The sequence below is a fragment of the Papaver somniferum genome, unplaced genomic scaffold (genome assembly GCF_003573695.1).
Source record: "Papaver somniferum cultivar HN1 unplaced genomic scaffold, ASM357369v1 unplaced-scaffold_150, whole genome shotgun sequence".
Classification (NCBI taxonomy): domain Eukaryota; kingdom Viridiplantae; phylum Streptophyta; class Magnoliopsida; order Ranunculales; family Papaveraceae; genus Papaver; species Papaver somniferum.
Window position 1 is genome coordinate 684,579 of NW_020624377.1, and position 17,305 is coordinate 701,883.

Here is a 17,305-nt window from a genome sequence, read left to right on the forward strand (position 1 = left end):
GCGACTGAAGCACGATTCGAAGCGTGGATGGGCTAAAATAACACTATGGGCTAAACATTAAATTCTTAGGGTCTATTTTTTCTCCCCCAAAAATTACACATGAAAAAATGGTTTTGGGTGAGTCTTTGAGATTTGGGGGTGGCTGGAGCACCCCTAAGCGGCCGCCACCCCCGTACTCCCTGGGTTCGATAGCTTCTAGCTACCAACAAAATGCAGATAATCGTCCCGGATGATTTGTCCCGCTGTTAGTAATGTCCCAAGGGACTGAAAAGAGTGATAATTGAGAAATTGGGCAACAATTTTTACTATTGCCTCGGGGCAGCAAAATCACAGCCGGCCATGATGGCCGATACCTCTCAGCTCCACAAAAAACTAAAAATTATGGTCACATTCCTGGACCTACCTTCCAAATGACTTCTCTACATTCAAACTACAAATTTCTACTCTAAGTGCTTATCTGTGCTGAAGCTCCAATGTACCTAAGCTGACGCATCACTCTGGGCATGCTTTCTTCTCCCAATTGTACCTGCGCATTTGCAAAATGATTACGGATTCAATAAAACTTGTTTTTGTGTCATTGTTAAAATGGAAAAAAAACATGTGAATCTAAATAATGAATCGGCATTGGGTAAGGGGTTTGGAGTTTAAATTCAATGAATCCATTTGGAATCAAAGGTAAAAAAATTAAATTCAATGAATCAATTTGAAATCAAAGGTAAAAAATATCTGTAAGGAGAATTATTTATTTAATTTTATAAGTCCTACGCCAATTAGTCTCAGCTTTTAATACAAGTGGCCAGAGTGAGCACGTCGGAAACTTCAAGATTTCCCTTAAGTGGATTTACTATGCTTATAAGTCATGCGCCAATGAATCTCAGCTTTCAGTACGCGTAGCCAGATTGAGCGCGTCGAAAACTTCAAAATTTCAACCATGTTACTTGATATGAAAATGGGGCAGAATTTACAAAAGATGGATAGCCAAACTCAAGAGAGAAACTTGAGGTTAAAACTAGTATAAAGACTAAAAATATAAGTGTTTATCTAAAGTCTAAACTTTCACAAGAATCAACAGTAAACTTACCCTGAGTTTGAAGCCTATCTACTTGTAGCCACTCATCTCGAGACCTTGCAGTCTATACGAACCACCTCCTCAGAAACAAAAGCATCTCTGACCATGGGTGCAACAACTTCACAAATTCATACATAAAGATACAGAAGATGATTTGGAGAATACTGTTTTCTCTGAGGCCGCCATTTTAAGCAAGAAACACACACAGAGAAAAAGAAGAAACTACAAAAATCCAAATCAATTATAAGATAGGATGTACTTAGACTCGAGGGCATTCTTGATTTGTAGATAATAAACTGTAATCGACTTACTTCGGGGCAGAGTCTTCACTTTTGTTGATTTCCTTTGTGTATATGTAGTTGATTTTGCTAATGTTATTGTTCATGTAATAATGTTGTTGCTGCTGTTCTTCAAATTGCTGCTGTTGTTCACTTTTGTTGATTTTCTTTTGTGTTATTGTGTATATATAGTTGATGTTGTTAATGTTATTGTTCATGTAATAATAATGTTGTTGCGTCTGTTGTTCAAATTGTTGATACGGTTGTTGCTGATGCTGTTGGTGAAACGTCGCTGAGTAACCACCAAATTGGTAGTGATAATTATTTTGATGATGTTGAATACTTGGCATGGAACCGGAGGACATCACAGAATGCGCAAAGTTGTTACCTGCAAACTGAGGATTATAATAATTAAACTGATTTCCATACTGAGGATGGTGAACTGGTTGAGGCACGTTTGAGGACGTTGTGACATTCTCATTAACGTAAGTCAGAAAAGAACCCTAAATTCACTTTATACCAAATTAACACAATTAACCACACAATACAACGAAAACAAAGATAAATACACGTTGGGTTTCTATTACTTACTCTTTTTGAAGACCCATGTTGCTTCTATTTGCAGTTTTCCTTCTTCTCCTTCTCCCTTTAACTTCAACTGTTCTTCAACTAATCCAACAACGAAAAATTCCAGTGCTCTAGGTTTACCGTTATCTATTCCAACTAATCGAACATCAAACACTAATCTTTCCCTCCTATTCTCACATCAGAAATCTCCCACTCTCTCGACTGGTTTCTTTATCTCTATCCACTGTGTTCTTTGTTGTCTTATAAGAGAAGAAACCAAACCCGTGAATATAAAAGGCCTAGATTTGGTTTGTTTAATCAGAAGCCGTTAAAAATCATCGAGATTACACCTCGATTGATGAAAACACGTCGCACCGGGAGAAAACTTGTCAATTCCTATATCAGGTCAGGTGAGACCATCAAACGGTCGATGTGTGGTAAATTGACATTTTAACCTTGTTTGACTGAAACTGGTCATCTTGGATTTTTTGTTAAAGGGAAAGCTAAAAAGGTTATTTTGTTTTTGGTACTCAAGTTTTGTCCAACTTTTGAGTTTGGTCTAACATTTGTCCAGTTTGGTGTTTGGTACTTGAAAATAACGTTGATCCACGTTGACTCGTAACTTTTATTTTGTATTTTTCAAAAGTTAATATAAAATCTAGTAATTGAGTGAATTTACTAGTATAAGCTTGAGTTCAAACCGAAAGGGGGTAAAAGTTTAACAACAGCTGAAAATTTTGATATTTTCTTCTCCATGACTGTTCTTCACAAAGTGTTTCCTCCACCTCTCGACATCCCATCACCTCCACCACCACCGTCTCCTATGTCAAACAATTGCGCCACCAACTCAACAGCTGCACCTCCATGTCTAACTAACAATTCAACTGATCTTTAACAACAACAACCATAACCTCAAACCCATCTCCATTTCCATCTCATACTCGCGGCTACAACAAACACCCATCAAGACCATTTCTTCCTTATTATCTAAGCTTTGGCACAACCCAATCAGTAACGGCAGCATCTCTCACCATTCTGCTTCACTATGCCTCAAATTAAAGCACTGTAACTCCATCTTTCACTCTTGATTCCATCAGAAGAAGCTTTATCACGCCCGGAATTCCTCCAACATAACCCATCTCTTCATTGAACTCAAACCCTAGCTTCACTGTTGCTATCAAAGATATAAAATCAATCTCAAATCAAGCTTGCACTCATAAATTTCCATCAATTATTGAAGAGCATAATAACATATTCAAAACCCCTCTTTTAAAATCTCGAATTCCATCTTAATCAACCGCCACCATTACATCTCGTCAACAATAGCAGCAGCAGAAATCACCGTTTCTTCTTTACCCCATGTGTCTTCCCTGTCATGTTGATTCGAAACATACCTTCCACGAAATCACCATGGATTACACCTTCATATCGAAGAAGATGAAGAATTCTTAAATTTTGGGGTTTCTAACAGTAGAAGCGGAATAAGATATAGAAGAGAGTATAAAAGGAAAAGCAAGAGTTAGCTTTAGGGTTAATATATGCTTCATATCACGGCCGTAGGATGAATGGGCTTATTAAAGTCGTTGGATGTAATGTAAATGTTGGAATGAATAAAGGGTATGATAGTAATCCCATCTAATAATTACATTTTTATAATTTTTTAAATTATTTATTAATTTCTTAACAGAAGTCAGTTGGGTCAACGAGGATCAACGAGGGTCAACGTTATTTTCAAGTACCAAACACCAAGCTGGACAAATGTTAGACCACACTCAAAAGTTGGACAAAACCTGAGTACCAAAAATAAAATAACCCAAGCTAAAATGATTTGGGAAAAGATGGCTTTTGGCAAATTAAAACTGATCTAAGTCTAGATGGCTGTGAATAAAAGCTTCAAATATACCGAAAATTTTCACCAAAACTTCTCTTCTTCTAAAAGATTCATGGAGGTTTTACAGATAACCTGACCAATCCACATATCATGGTCGAGTCTTGAGAAATAGATTGGGTAACTTCTTGTTTAGAGTATCTACATACTGCGAAGGCCCGATCTATCATCTGGTCGGAACGTTTTCACATCAAGAAAACTCACGCAGCAAAGCAATACACTATTAGTTTCCTAGTTGTGTTAATTAGAATATAAAAATAGAGCAGAAAAGTTAAGAAGTTATTATTATTTTCTAATAATATAAAGCAGGAATCACACAGATAAACAGAAGCATTTGAAATGCATATGGCTCAATTAAAAAATCCAAAACAGGTAAAAGAAGTAACTAAGAAAATCTAAATCAATTATAAGACAGGACGTAATTAGACTCGAGTGCATTCTTGATTTGTAAATGATAAGATTTACTTCAGGGAAGACTCTTCACTTATTTTGATTTATTTGGTGTGTATATGTTGCTGCTGTTGTTCAAATTGTTGATGATATTGTCCATATTGCTGGTGCTCTTGTTCAAATTGTTGATCCGGTTGTTGCTGATGCTGTTGGTGAAACATCCCCGAGTAACCACCAAATTGGTACTGATAATTATTTTGAGGTTGATTCGAGGGCATCACACAATTCCCAAAGTTGTTACCTAAAAACCGAGGATTATAATAATTAAACTGATTTCCATACTGACGATGGGGAACTGGTCCAGGCACGTTTGAGGACGTTGCGACATTCTCTTGACCTTCAATTTTGATACCTTCTTGCCCTTCGCCATCTTTTCTTTCTTTTTCTATCCTCGGCTTCTTATTACAAGTACTGTTGATACTATTTCCAGCGTTACTATCATTATCAACCTCAGCAGTGGATTCAGTTTGTTTGCCGTTCTCGTGCCAGTGGACTCGGCATATGACCCAATCATCCAGCCTCATGTTGTTGCTGCTGCTGCTGCATCCTACTTTCTCTTTATCGTCACCACACATGACATATATTCTTTCATCTGCCAATTTGTTGCAATACAATCTTTTTTATTCTTACCCACGTAGAACTTAAGGCTATTCCTATAACCAACAATTGTCCTTCCGTTAACTCCTGGAATCTCTTTAGTTTTGGATCCCATTCTCCAGTGTCCTTGGCCTTTTTTGACACTTCGATCAGCTCTAGTCCCGTTTTGATATTTTTTATTTCTTGCTGAAAAGAAATAAGCATCCATGTCTTTGTTTCCTTCTGCAATAAAATCAACAATAATAAAAAATCGTAATAGAGATCAATTAACATACAAGAAACTTCAAGAATCAAGAAAAGAAAATAAGGAACAAGAGTTTAACGTGATCAAGAAAATTTAACCAAGAGCATATTGCAACAGCATATAGTTCAGTACTTAAGCGAAAAGAATCAACCAAAGGCATGCATGTATACGTACCTAACAGCTCTCGAGGAAGATAATCGTAAATATTTGTGTCAGGGATAAAAGAAGGTCGAAAACGAGTAGGATCTCTAATCTTGTTCTTTATGTAATAAGACACCAACTCATCATCGCTTGGCTGAAGCTTGAAACCGGGTGGAAGATTTGGGTGCTGAATCCGAGGAGGATGTTGAATGGGTTCTTGATTGATGACATCTGGTTCGTCTTCGTGTACAATAACACTCTTACCCTTGTAGTCTTTAGGATTTTTGTCTCCCATCTTTGCGCTGTTTTTTTCTCTTACTACGTACAAAAACTATTCTCAAACTACTCTCTTTCTGATGATCTTTGTTTTCTTGTAGTTAGATGTACAAGAAATAGGATGACACTGCTGCTGCTTATATATTGCCTACTTTCCGACTTGAAAATTAATTCTAATTTGACAAGAAGTAGGATTACTTCACTGATCAGGGAATCTCCGATTTTTTTTAGTTTTCCTTCTTGTATAAGGTTTTAATTTTTAAACGGTCAATGTGTCGTGAAATTTGGGTAGGTTGTCGAACTCTCAGGTGAAGAAACAGCTCAAAACTGGTGCCTTTATGCACAAAATTAGTTGTGTAATGTTTTTCATTAGATTCAGCCGCCCGCACAACTAGTTGTAACATACTTATTTTGGTTTATTCTCAGCCACCAATCTAAATTAACATCAACCATAGGAGTTGTTTTTAATAAAACGGTTATTACTAAGTTTGACCTGAATACTTAACTGACCAAGTTGACTACCGGTCAACACCCAAATACTAAAACGACAAATCCGAACACAAATTAATACATACTAAAATCAACGGCAAACACTAATTTGCGCTCTTCACATAACCTCTAAACGCTTAACTATGTCTGCAAAGGATGGTCGAACCATAGGGTTTTCTGCCCAACAGTCCTTCATGAGTGTTCCCCATTAGCTATCACAGCACTCCGGAATCGCCGGCCTCAGCTCTTTATTTTTAAGATCATCTGTATCAACAAAAAAAGAAAAATAATGTGTTTTATTTAAGCCTTGTGTATAAAAAATTTGAACAACAAACAAGAAAAGAATACAGATCGGGATGAATACCAAGAAATTTCTCCAGGGAAATATCCATGTTTGCATAGGGTACTTGTTCCGTCCAAATCTCCCATAGTACGATCCCAAATGAAAATATATCAGCAGCCTGTCATCCAAGGATATAAATTGTTCTGAAACGAAATTAATTTCTGGTTCGGAAAATATGAATCCACACCAAATTCTTGGATTAAATTATATTAACACTAACTAAATATTGATACATATCAAGTATGATTCTGCATTAAATCTTGTTTGAATATATCACCAGGTCTTAATATTTAGCCAGTATAATGTGAATGTGATATAAGTTGTACAAAATTAAACATAATCGAAACTGAAGTACGATGAGTTAAGCGATAGTCCTTTGGCAGTTATTGAAGTTTAGATGCTCTGTTGATTTCAAGAATGTGCATGTAAATGCAGGTAATATAGCTCATACATAATACAAACACTCTATGCGGATTGGATTTCCAGTGCTTCACCCAGAAGTAATGATGCAATACAGAATCTCTATGAAGGAGCCAGAAATCTGAGGATGCTCTTAAATTTAACTTTGATGCATCATTTTTGGAACAAACTGGTAAAGCTAGATTTGGACTAATACTTAGGGATCATGCAGGTTTACAACATGGAGCTAGATGTCTGCCATCCAAAAACAGAAAAGAAGAACAGTAGCTTACCCTCCCTGAAGCTCTACTCCCGCTGTCATCCAACCGCTCAGGTGCAATCCAAGGAAACGACTGTTTCCAGTCAGCCAAATCGAGATCTTCCGGAGTTCTCCTTATATTTGTATTAAACATGCCCAAGTCACCAATCTGTTAAAACAAATACATATAGAAATTCATTTATTTTCCAAATACATCAAAATGGCGTAGACGTTTTGTAAATGGACAAGCGAATAAATGTAATCACATACCTTGCAGGGATTGTTATCATAGAGCAACAAGTTGTTACACTTGACATCAAAGTGTATGATATTTTGGGCATGCAAGTATGCTAGCCCACGCGCTGCATGCATCGCTATCCTCACCTTGTCACTTTTGTCAAGTTTCCTAATTAACATAATTTCGCATTTGGTCAACATATCTTCCCTTCTTAGAGAAAAAAAAAAAACAAACCAACAAACAAGTTACGTACCCTGGATTCTCTGCAAGATATTTCCTTAGACATCCATGTTGCATATACTCACAGAGGACAGTAAGTTTTGGCTGTGGACCATCAGGGACAACCGCATAAAACTTCACCACATTTGGATGCTCAGTCTTTGACATAATAACTGCTTCACGCCAAAATATCTCTATCTGGAAAGGAAAACAAAGAATGTTATATCTATACTGCATTCAACTCACTATATATACTGCCATGCTATATCTATTTCAAGGTTGTAGCTAGAGTTGTTATTCAATAATCCAACTGAAATTTCTTATGATGCCTTTATCGTGTTCATATTGCGCTCTGACTTGAACTTTGTAATTTAGACTGTTGGGTTTTGATTTGTATCTCAGCAACTTCATAATACTACTTCCAGATGAATGTAATGGCATGTCCCTCCGAAGGTGTAGATATTTATGTGGTTTGTCTAGCATAATGCAATACCTAAAAGAGGTTGCAAGATAGAAAATGTTGTGTGCAGTCTTTTATTATGCGGTCCAAGAGCACATGCTGTTACATTGTTAAGAGAATTCTTACCAAATTATCCTCTTGTTCCCGGGAATATCCTTGGAAGCAGCTATCTTTAAGCTTTTTAATGACTACTGATGCCCCTTTCCATTTTCCAATGTGGAGTGAGCAAAAGGTTAATGTACCAAGTAATCCGAATTCCTCCAAATCGCTAAATCTTGCAACCTGTACGCTATATGGACCAAAGGAACCTCATGCAATCCTGCGTTCTGAAAACAGGGAGAAAGATTGTCAAAAAGAGAAAAATTTTAAACCCATCGAGACAGAGATGGTGAGAACGACAGAGAATTACCTTAGCCAGAAACTCCTGGATTTCCCTCTTAAAACTGGGTGGGGAAGTTATGCTTCCAGGTTCAACTGCACCTGGGAATATCGAGTCAAAAAATGACGCGGGAACCGATCGTTGACATTAAGGAGGATTGTGTCGAGATTTCTGTTTGCGAAGGAAGATGATTGGCCTTGGTGAGTCATGTCTGAATAAAGAAAAGAATGTTCAAATCAAAATCACTTGAGGATGTCAATTAATCACATAATATAAGCACACTTAGGAAAGTATATGTAAATCGGCATGGCACCACATATTGTACAAGTTGCATCAATATCCGTTTAGAGATGAAAAAGAGCAGACAATATGTTTCTGATCATGTAGTTGAAAATCGGTCTCTTAGTGCTATAGTGGTGGAACTTGAGGATGATATTGTGTATACTCAATCATTAGAGTGGCATCATATAATTTATAGAGTTGGATTAAGAGTTGATTAAACTGTAAGATTCTAATCTACTTAGAAGGGATGTCAAATTTTGAATACAAATATCTCTCGCATATATATTCCAGGAAAATAAAAAGCAAATAAACCTACATATGATAAGAACATAAAAAATAAAAAAAATCCAAAATCCAAAATCGCATATTCCAGAAAAATAAAAAGCAAATAAACCATGATAATAAGAACATAACATACTTACTTACTGATTGTAGAGAAACGAAGAAGAAAATCACTATTGCCTTCTTGAGAAGGAAGAAGAACTAACAAACAGCTTTTTGATAAGAAGAAGAAGAGGAAGAAGAAGAAGATTTTTGTTGTTGTTGTTTTAGATTAATCCTATCTCCGGCTCTCTGTTTTAGAAGAAAGAATTGAGGAGAGTGTTTTAAAATGAAGAAGATGTGGTGGTTCAAGACATTAAGACTACTAAACGAAGTATAGAAATTAATATTAATAAATGTGGTGGTTAGAAATAATTGAAAGAGTTATGTGTCTTCTGGCCTTCACATGTACGTCTACTTCACCCTACGTACCAAACTATTTTTTCGTGCAGACTGGAGAGTAAATATACATACTCTTATTAACTTTCATTTTCGTATTAACAGTAACGGTAGCATTTCATCTGTATGTACTGATCGAGGCAAAACTAACAGGCCATGCATGTCATTTGATGCTTCACATTTGCAGGGTAACATACAGGAAGCAAATGCACATACTTTCATGGAGCAATATAGCTGCAGAGCTGACGGAATTTCTTGCCTTATTAGCTGTTGTAGATCGGTCAATCAAAATGAGTCTGCAGACTATCTCCCGCAAGTTACTTTACAGTCAGATAATACAAGGGTAGTAAATAATAGCCATGTGTGTTAGTTAAACTTATCAATCAAATTAATTATCTTTATGACTACATCACCACACCATGTGTACAAAATAATTCGCCAATTGTTGGAAACTTCTACTTTTTTTACGTATTTAATATTTTTTCTAATTTAAGTAAATTTATTTGGTTTCTATCGTTGTCAAACTGAACAAGACATGTAAACCTAAATATTGAAACAGTGTTAGGTAAGGAGTTTGGTGTTTGAATTCAATGAATGGATTTGAAACCAAAGGAAGAAAATATTTGTAAGGAGAATTATTTAGAATTTAACTTATAAGTCATGCGCCAATGCATGTCAACTTTCAGAACAAGTGGCCAGATTTAGCGCGCCAGAAACTCCAAGATTTTCCTTACTAAGCATAGAATTTCAACCATGTTACTGGATGTATGAAAGTGAAAATGGGACATAATTTACCAAAGATGGATAGCCAAACGCCCACACAAAAGTTGAGGTTAAAAATAACTGACGGAGCACAATTATATGGACAACGAAAATGAACAGGAAAACAAAAAATGAAAGCCAAATAGTTGGGCCAGTAGTACCAATCTGCTAGTTGAGGTGGGGCTTTGCCATTTTCCTAGAAAGGATTGAAAATCTAATCAATCAAAAACTTGAAAGATAGAATTAAAAGGTAGTGTACTTACTGATAGTGGAGGAAGAAGAAAATTACAACGACAACAACAAAAATCTTCTTCTCTTCTTAGTTCAAAATGAAGACGATGTGGTGGTTCAGGATATCAAGACTACTAAACGAAATGAAAACCGAAACAAATCACTAAAGAAGTATAGAAATTAATATTAATAAATGTAGTTAGAAATAATTAAAAGAGGTATGTGTCTTCTGGCCTTTACGTGTACGTCTACTTCACCCCACTCTAGCCGAATTTTTTTTCAGTATCGAAGTCCGACCAGTTCACTCACCGGCAGTTGGTTAGGTTTTACCGAATATTTGGTATTGGCTTTCTACCCATGTGGATTGTCACTTTCTGAGTTTCTTAACCGTTCATTCATTTCTCACTAAACTCTCTTATAGAATACATAGCTTGGAATAAAAGCTATAGTGCCTGAGAATCCGTCTTCTTTCTTAGCCATTAGAATTAGGCAGGAAAAAGTAGTAGTAGTTGTCAACTCAACTGAAAGCATTCTTTTACCCTCTCCGCTGCTCAACATTTTTACGGTTTTACACTGCAGTACTTGTGCCCATATATAACTTCTTGAAGTTTTAGTACAAGTCTCTGTATTAGCTATAATGTGATCTACTCCCTTGGATATGGACTCTTTTACATTATATAACTCGACAAGTTAAAAACATATCTAGTTAAACACATTGTGTACTTTTTAAAGACGAAAGGGGTTTGTACAGAATGTCTAATGTGTTTGATTTGAAGCATTTGCTGGTGGTGGACGTTCGAATCTAAAGCAAATTGGAAATGTACCGAGTGAAAGACAAAATTGAAAAGAGAATAATTTCATATGTTATTGGAAGCGCATTTACTTGTAGACCGTTCATTCATCAATCAGTGAACGACACAACATGTGTGTTGAAATAACTAAAGATGTTGACAACTGAAGTCTAAGGACAATTATTCAATTCTTCCGTACGATAAGGTTATGATGTTTACAGGTAGCCTAATGTTGGGACCAAATTTATGAGAAGCCTGTGATCATATTATCCGTACACATCACGTATACAGTTTATAGAATTCAACGAGCCTCCCAACGCAAAATAGGGAAGAATCAAATTTCTCCATAGACGGTCATATAAACGGCGCGTAGCATAAGGTCATTTATAATGCCTATTCAACACCCCTGATGTGAATTTTGCTGTTTCGAAAACGTACGGGAGTTTGTTGTGCCATCGTCCACTATTTCGTGCAGTCTAGATAGGAAAATCAGCAGTGCATTGTAGCCTACAAAGTCACCAATTTATCATTCATGAATATTATGAAATTTCCGCATCAACAACAATGTAGTGTCTCAGTGTTAAAGTTAATGTAGTAATTTAAAGTTTATTTTTGTGGATGGATTCGTTTTGGGGGATAGTGCGACATACAGTAGTGCCATGTGTACGAGAGAACCTGTTTATGAGTGTGATGTGGATTGGCACTTTCTTTATTCGAACGAAGAGCTCAAAAATTGTGTCGCAGATAAATGATGGTGGAGTGGAGTAAGGAAAATGAGTGAGGCACATAAAAAAAGAACAATTATCAAGTGGATGCGGTACTTTGCTTTTGATTCAAGCTTTTAGGCTTTTGGCATGATTCCTGGGTGGGTGAAAATAGAAGATGATTGTATACATATAGAAGATGGTGTGTCTAGTTGGAAGTGGGATTCCAAAAGAAGACTTCGCAAATGTAGAGGTAGATGAACTCATTGTGTTATTACATACTATTAGCAGATGCTATTACATTTCGTACGTGTAAATGTTTTTTTTTTTGAACTTACCAAATCAGAAAACTCATTCTATAGGATGCTCGTAGTAAAACACCCAATTTAGGCACAAGCTTTTGAAGGACATGGTGGCGAAGCACATCGCACAAAGGAACAAATCAATCTTTTAATATCATGCCATGCAAATGGGAAATATGGATATTCTGCTGTAGATGTTCTTGAAGGATGAACCAATTGAACAAACTTATACAGAAGCCGGTTTCCACTGAATTGCCAAATCGAACTCAAGTATACTCGGGGTATATGGGTGATATCAAAATAATTCCATTCATCAAAACCTGATCGATACCAATGTTTCACCATTCGTGTCTCCAGAAATCACGACTCGCCTTAACTCTTTTCAGAAATGCAAATGTCCTGTCATCCTTTTTTAAAAAACAAGATCAAAGTTATGGAGAAAAATAATCATTTGTGGTACCCTGTTATAAAAACAACTGCTAAGAGGTTGAGAAAGAATTTGGAAACTAAAATTAGTGCTGAAATGGTGAGAAAACAATTAACTAGATTTTTGGATTATAGTATGTATCCCTTTTCTCGGCAAAATAAACACTGTAACCTTTTTTTATTCAAAAATAATTATTAGATATATTAACCTGTGAATACATGTAAAATGTAATTTTAGCGAAGATATGCCAATTAGGATAGCAGCCTTGTAGTATATCTTGTTTGCTAGTTTGAATCCAGGCTAAATTGCGCTTCAGGAGCAATCTTATCTCTAGTAGTTGGATGCTGTTCGTTACCGGATGGAAATGTGTGCATGGTGGTGTCATTGGTCATGGTTTAGTTTAGTCTAGTCTAATCCGAAGTACTAAGTAATTGAGAAATGAAATGAAGTTAAAATTTGGAATCAAATCAAGAAAAAAAATACATGGGATCTTTTGGGTTGTACAAAGTTTAAATTTTATTTTATAGTTTTGGTTGGTCAGTGTACTGATCTGTTTGGTCTGTGTGTGTGTTTCTTTGTCTATTGTTGCACAAATATCAGAGTGAGTATCTAGTAGGTAGGTCTGGAAAAAGAAGAGATAAGGTGTGTATGGACTTGGACTTGGCATCTTGCAAGCCAACAACGACTGCTGCTGCTGCTGCACTATATTTTTAAACTGCTGCAAGATTTTGTTACTTTTGCATCTGGTCTTAAATTTTTGCAGCATCATTAGAAGATAGTGTTGAGCAACTTTCATCTACAATTGGTTCAGGACGTAAAGGACAATTTTCATACCTATCAAATGTTAATCAACAACCTAAACACCCAATCACATCTCTCACACCACGTTGAGAGTTGCGCCTTACCTCCCCTCTTACTGGCCGGTGAACATAACCCTCGCTCCTGATTGGCTGAAAAACAAGTTAGCCCCCTTACATTTCGTAGCCATCAATTTAAAATCGAATTGATTTGATCTTATGCTCCAAATTGAGCGGTAACGTTCGCCCTCTTTTTGTGTGGGGAGTCGACGAAATCCTTGATCCTCATTGGTCGAAATTTTAGCAAAATTCCTTACACCATGTTTACGTAATTTTAATAAAATCTAATCATCACATTTACAACATGTAATTCGCATGACAAAAATAAAACCATTTTTGACAATTCAATTTTTAATTTTTTAGATATTTTTAGCAAGACTTTGGGGAGTTGATGTTAGGTAAATACCAATCTAAAACGGCTCCGGATCGTCTGTTACCAAAACCCTCTGTTCCTCAATTCCACCCAATTCATAGCAGCCACGTATCTCCTATTATAACTACCACATTTAACAAATTTGGACGGGACATATACTTAACTAATTTAACGGAGATATTCTAAGAGAAAATTTTGGAAATAAATATTCCTCCCTTCGTAGTCCTTATCCAGCAACATACTCCCCAGTCCTAATATCCCTATTTTGTGAGTTCGCAATCCAAATTTTTGCAGAGCTTAAGACAGGAAGGATTCAACATTCCCCATCAGGTCAAGTTTGTCTAAACTGGTTGCCACTGACAAAGCAGTAGAGTACTCGAGCAAATTTCTTTTACTTCAACAGTGCCAGTTTTTCTCGATGGTGCGAGATATATATATCGAAGTTTTTCTCGATATTTCTCCTGAATCACTTTTAGACCCAGTGGAATTGGATGACTATAACTTTTCCCTTTGATACTTGATTGATATGTTGGAGTTTTTATCCTAATAGATTTAGTGCACGCAATATCCACGGGAGCTCATTAAATATAATGCACATGGTTATTCTACAAGTCACCTATTTAATGGTGGGGGGTTCCTATGCAGTTGGTGTATCTTACACTATCTCATAATTTCGGGGTCACATTTTTCATAAAACCTAAACAATAAATTAGAGATTTTGGATATGTGCCTGTTACAAGCCGCTAAATTTCTACCAAAAAAGATTATTACATTTCGAGATGCTTAACCTTACCGTCTGTCGATTCAAAATTCAGACATTTACTTTCAACGGCTAAGTTTCAAAGTGATAGATGGCGATATTATACTTCTCAGATTTTTCTCATTATTAGAATGAATGTGAATTTTTATAAGTATACATCCCTACAAGAAATCTGCTCATTTATCCATGTAGCGGTTTTAATTTTTGCGATAATTTTCAACGACTATAAATTTTCAAACTGATAGATGGAAGTGTCATACATTCCAGATTGTGCTTATTTTTGGTGTTATTGTAGAGCTTAGTTTGTAAGAGCTTTATCCAAACGTCAGCTTCAAATGCATTGTCGTCATTTGAATTCTACAAAAAAAAAATTGGTGCCGAAATTGTGAGATATATTTAGAAATCATGTTCAGTTGCATGATAAGATAGACTATACAGAGTGATTTTCATGTAACCATGAATTAAAACTCACATTCTACGATAAAATTAGCATGTTTTTTTGTTTTGATCTTTTTCTATGAACGAAAAAAATGTACTATTTCTTACTGTATGAGTATGTTTAAAAATACTATAATGAAATTTTTCTTTTTTATTATCATTATTGTTCTGCTAACAAAAACCAAATATTCCTAGAAAATATTAAGTACCAAGTGGTATTAATTTGGAAAATAATCTACCAATCAAGAAAAAATTTAAACATGTTTGCATCTGGACCACGGGACACCAAGTCAACAATTACCAACAGAGTCGATGCATAGCACGGGTTACATACTTGAATAAAGGAACTTCATATATCTCACTCTAAAAGCACATGTTATATTTCACTATAATAATGCTTTGGAGAAAGCATATGTATTGAACAAAAATGAATGAATAAGTACAACTTCTGATGGAGAACAACTCCAAATACCTACTAAGAAACCTGGTACAAAGTAGGAAGTATGACATTATAGAAAACGACGATGACATGCCTATGTTAATCGAACTAGATGAAGATAATGATAAAATAGACGTGATTATAGAGAGGACTCTTGACATGCCACTTTTGGTCAAGATAGATGAAGAAGGCAATGTAGTTTTTACTTAATAATAGAGATTATGAATAGGATGAGTGTTTATTTTTAGACACACCACTTTTGAAGCATATTATTATTCTCTGATAGTATATATATTGTTTACATTTTTTAAACCCAAAACCAATTGTGACAATTTTAAACTAATCAGATGTGAATCTTATAATTAAAAATGGTACCATGACGTTCTTTTTTGGGGACCAGTGTCCATCTTATCATGGAACGACGCTTAAGTAGTAGTTCAACACCATCAACAAACATGCAATGCTAGCATCTGCCAATTCAAATTTCATATGTTTACTTTCAACGACTAAGTTTCAAAGTGATAGATGGCGATGTTATACGTCTCAGATTTTTCTCATTATTGGAACGAATGTGAATTTTTATAAGTATACATCCTTATAAGAAATCAGCTCATTTATCTATGTATCGATTTTAATTTTTGCGTCAATTTTCAACTACTAAGAATTTTCAAACTGATAGATGGAAGTTTTATACGTTTCAGATTGTGCTTATTTTTGGTGTTATTGTAGAGCTTAATTTGTAAGAGCTTTATTGAAACGTCAACTTCAAATGCATTGTCATTTGAATTCTACAAAAAAATTGGTATAACAATTGTGAGATAGCATGAGAACTACCATGTGAACGTATCCTCCCCTTATAATGATTTTTGTATTTTTCATCCCATTTTATGTGGATTTAATTGCTCTAGTTTTGGAATTTGACAATATTAGTTATACTATTTAGTTGTTTTCCTGCAAAAATGCGTTGAATATCGGTTCACAAAAAGAACAATGCAAGAAACTGTTATTTACAAATCATATTCAGTTACATGATAAGATAGACTATACTGATTGACTTTCGTGTAACCATGAATTAAAACTCACATTCTACGATAAAATTAACATGTTTTTTTTTTTTTGATCTTTTTCTATGAATGAGAAAATTTAGTATTTCTTACTGTATGAGTATGTTTAATAATACTATAAGCTAAATATTCCTAGAAAATATTAAGTACCAAGTGGTATTAATTTGGAAAATAACCTAACAATCAAGAAAAAATTTAAACATGTTTAAGGCATCTGGACTACGAGACACTAAGTCAACAATTACCAACGGACTTGATGCATAACACGGGTTACATACGTGAAGAAAGGAACTTCATATATCTCATTCTAAATGCACATGTTATATTTCACTATGATAATGCTTTGGAGAAAGCATTTCTATTATAAAAAAATGAATGAGTAAGTACAACTTCTGACACAGTACAACTCCATACACCTACTAAGAAACCTGGTACAAAATAGGAAGTATGACATTATAGAAAACGACGATGACATGCATACGTTAATCGAACTGGATGAAGATGATGATAAAATAGACGTGATTATAGAGATGCATCCTGGCATGCCACCGTTGGTCAAGATAGATGAAGAAGACAATGAAGTTTTTACTTATTAAATAGAGACTATGAATAGGACGAGTTATTATTGTTAGACACACCAGTTTTGAAACATATTATTATTCTCCGATAGTATATTGTTTAAATTTTTTAAACCCAAAACCAAGTGTTACAATTTTAAACTAATCGGATGTGAATCTTATAATTAATGTGGTACCATAGCGTTCTTTTTTGGGGACCAGTGTCCATCTTATCGTGGAACTGCGCTTAAGTAGTAGGTCAACACCATCAACAAACATGCAATGCCGACAAGTTGCTAGAA

General features: G+C 35.4%; 2 protein-coding genes and 2 long non-coding RNA genes across 8 annotated transcripts; 1 reads left to right on the forward strand and 3 right to left on the reverse strand.

Annotated features, from left to right (window-relative positions):
• Nucleotides 1-320: 320 nt before the first annotated feature.
• On the reverse strand, nt 321-2,127 carry LOC113335950. Its single transcript, XR_003353553.1, has 4 exons — nt 1,939-2,127; nt 1,381-1,742; nt 1,082-1,291; nt 321-526 (listed from the first exon to the last, which is right to left on the reverse strand). It is a non-coding gene; the product is annotated as an uncharacterized LOC113335950 (long non-coding RNA).
• A 2,672-nt stretch (nt 2,128-4,799) lies between these two features.
• On the reverse strand, nt 4,800-5,639 carry LOC113335875 (NAC domain-containing protein 96-like). Its single transcript, XM_026581899.1, has 2 exons — nt 5,268-5,639; nt 4,800-5,071 (listed from the first exon to the last, which is right to left on the reverse strand). The coding sequence occupies exons 1-2, from the start codon at nt 5,527-5,529 to the stop codon at nt 4,800-4,802; spliced, it is 534 nt and encodes a 177-aa protein (XP_026437684.1). The 5' UTR covers nt 5,530-5,639.
• Nucleotides 5,640-5,819: 180 nt separating this feature from the next.
• Nucleotides 5,820-9,486, reverse strand: LOC113336021 (serine/threonine-protein kinase HT1-like). Of its 5 annotated transcripts, none has more exons than XM_026582023.1 (8): nt 9,005-9,486; nt 8,327-8,467; nt 8,044-8,243; nt 7,492-7,655; nt 7,271-7,406; nt 7,035-7,169; nt 6,364-6,460; nt 5,820-6,263 (listed from the first exon to the last, which is right to left on the reverse strand). In XM_026582023.1, exons 4-8 carry the CDS (start codon nt 7,623-7,625, stop codon nt 6,208-6,210), a joined length of 558 nt encoding a protein of 185 aa, XP_026437808.1. In that variant the 5' UTR covers nt 7,626-7,655; nt 8,044-8,243; nt 8,327-8,467; nt 9,005-9,486; the 3' UTR covers nt 5,820-6,207. The 5 variants fall into 5 exon arrangements, with proteins under 5 accessions (XP_026437808.1, XP_026437805.1, XP_026437807.1 ...); XM_026582020.1 differs by having other exon boundaries at nt 8,327-8,507; XM_026582022.1 differs by having other exon boundaries at nt 9,001-9,486.
• Nucleotides 9,487-11,424: 1,938 nt separating this feature from the next.
• Nucleotides 11,425-12,730, forward strand: LOC113335853. Its single transcript, XR_003353527.1, has 2 exons — nt 11,425-12,039; nt 12,149-12,730. It is a non-coding gene; the product is annotated as an uncharacterized LOC113335853 (long non-coding RNA).
• The last annotated feature ends 4,575 nt before the right edge of the window (nt 12,731-17,305 follow it).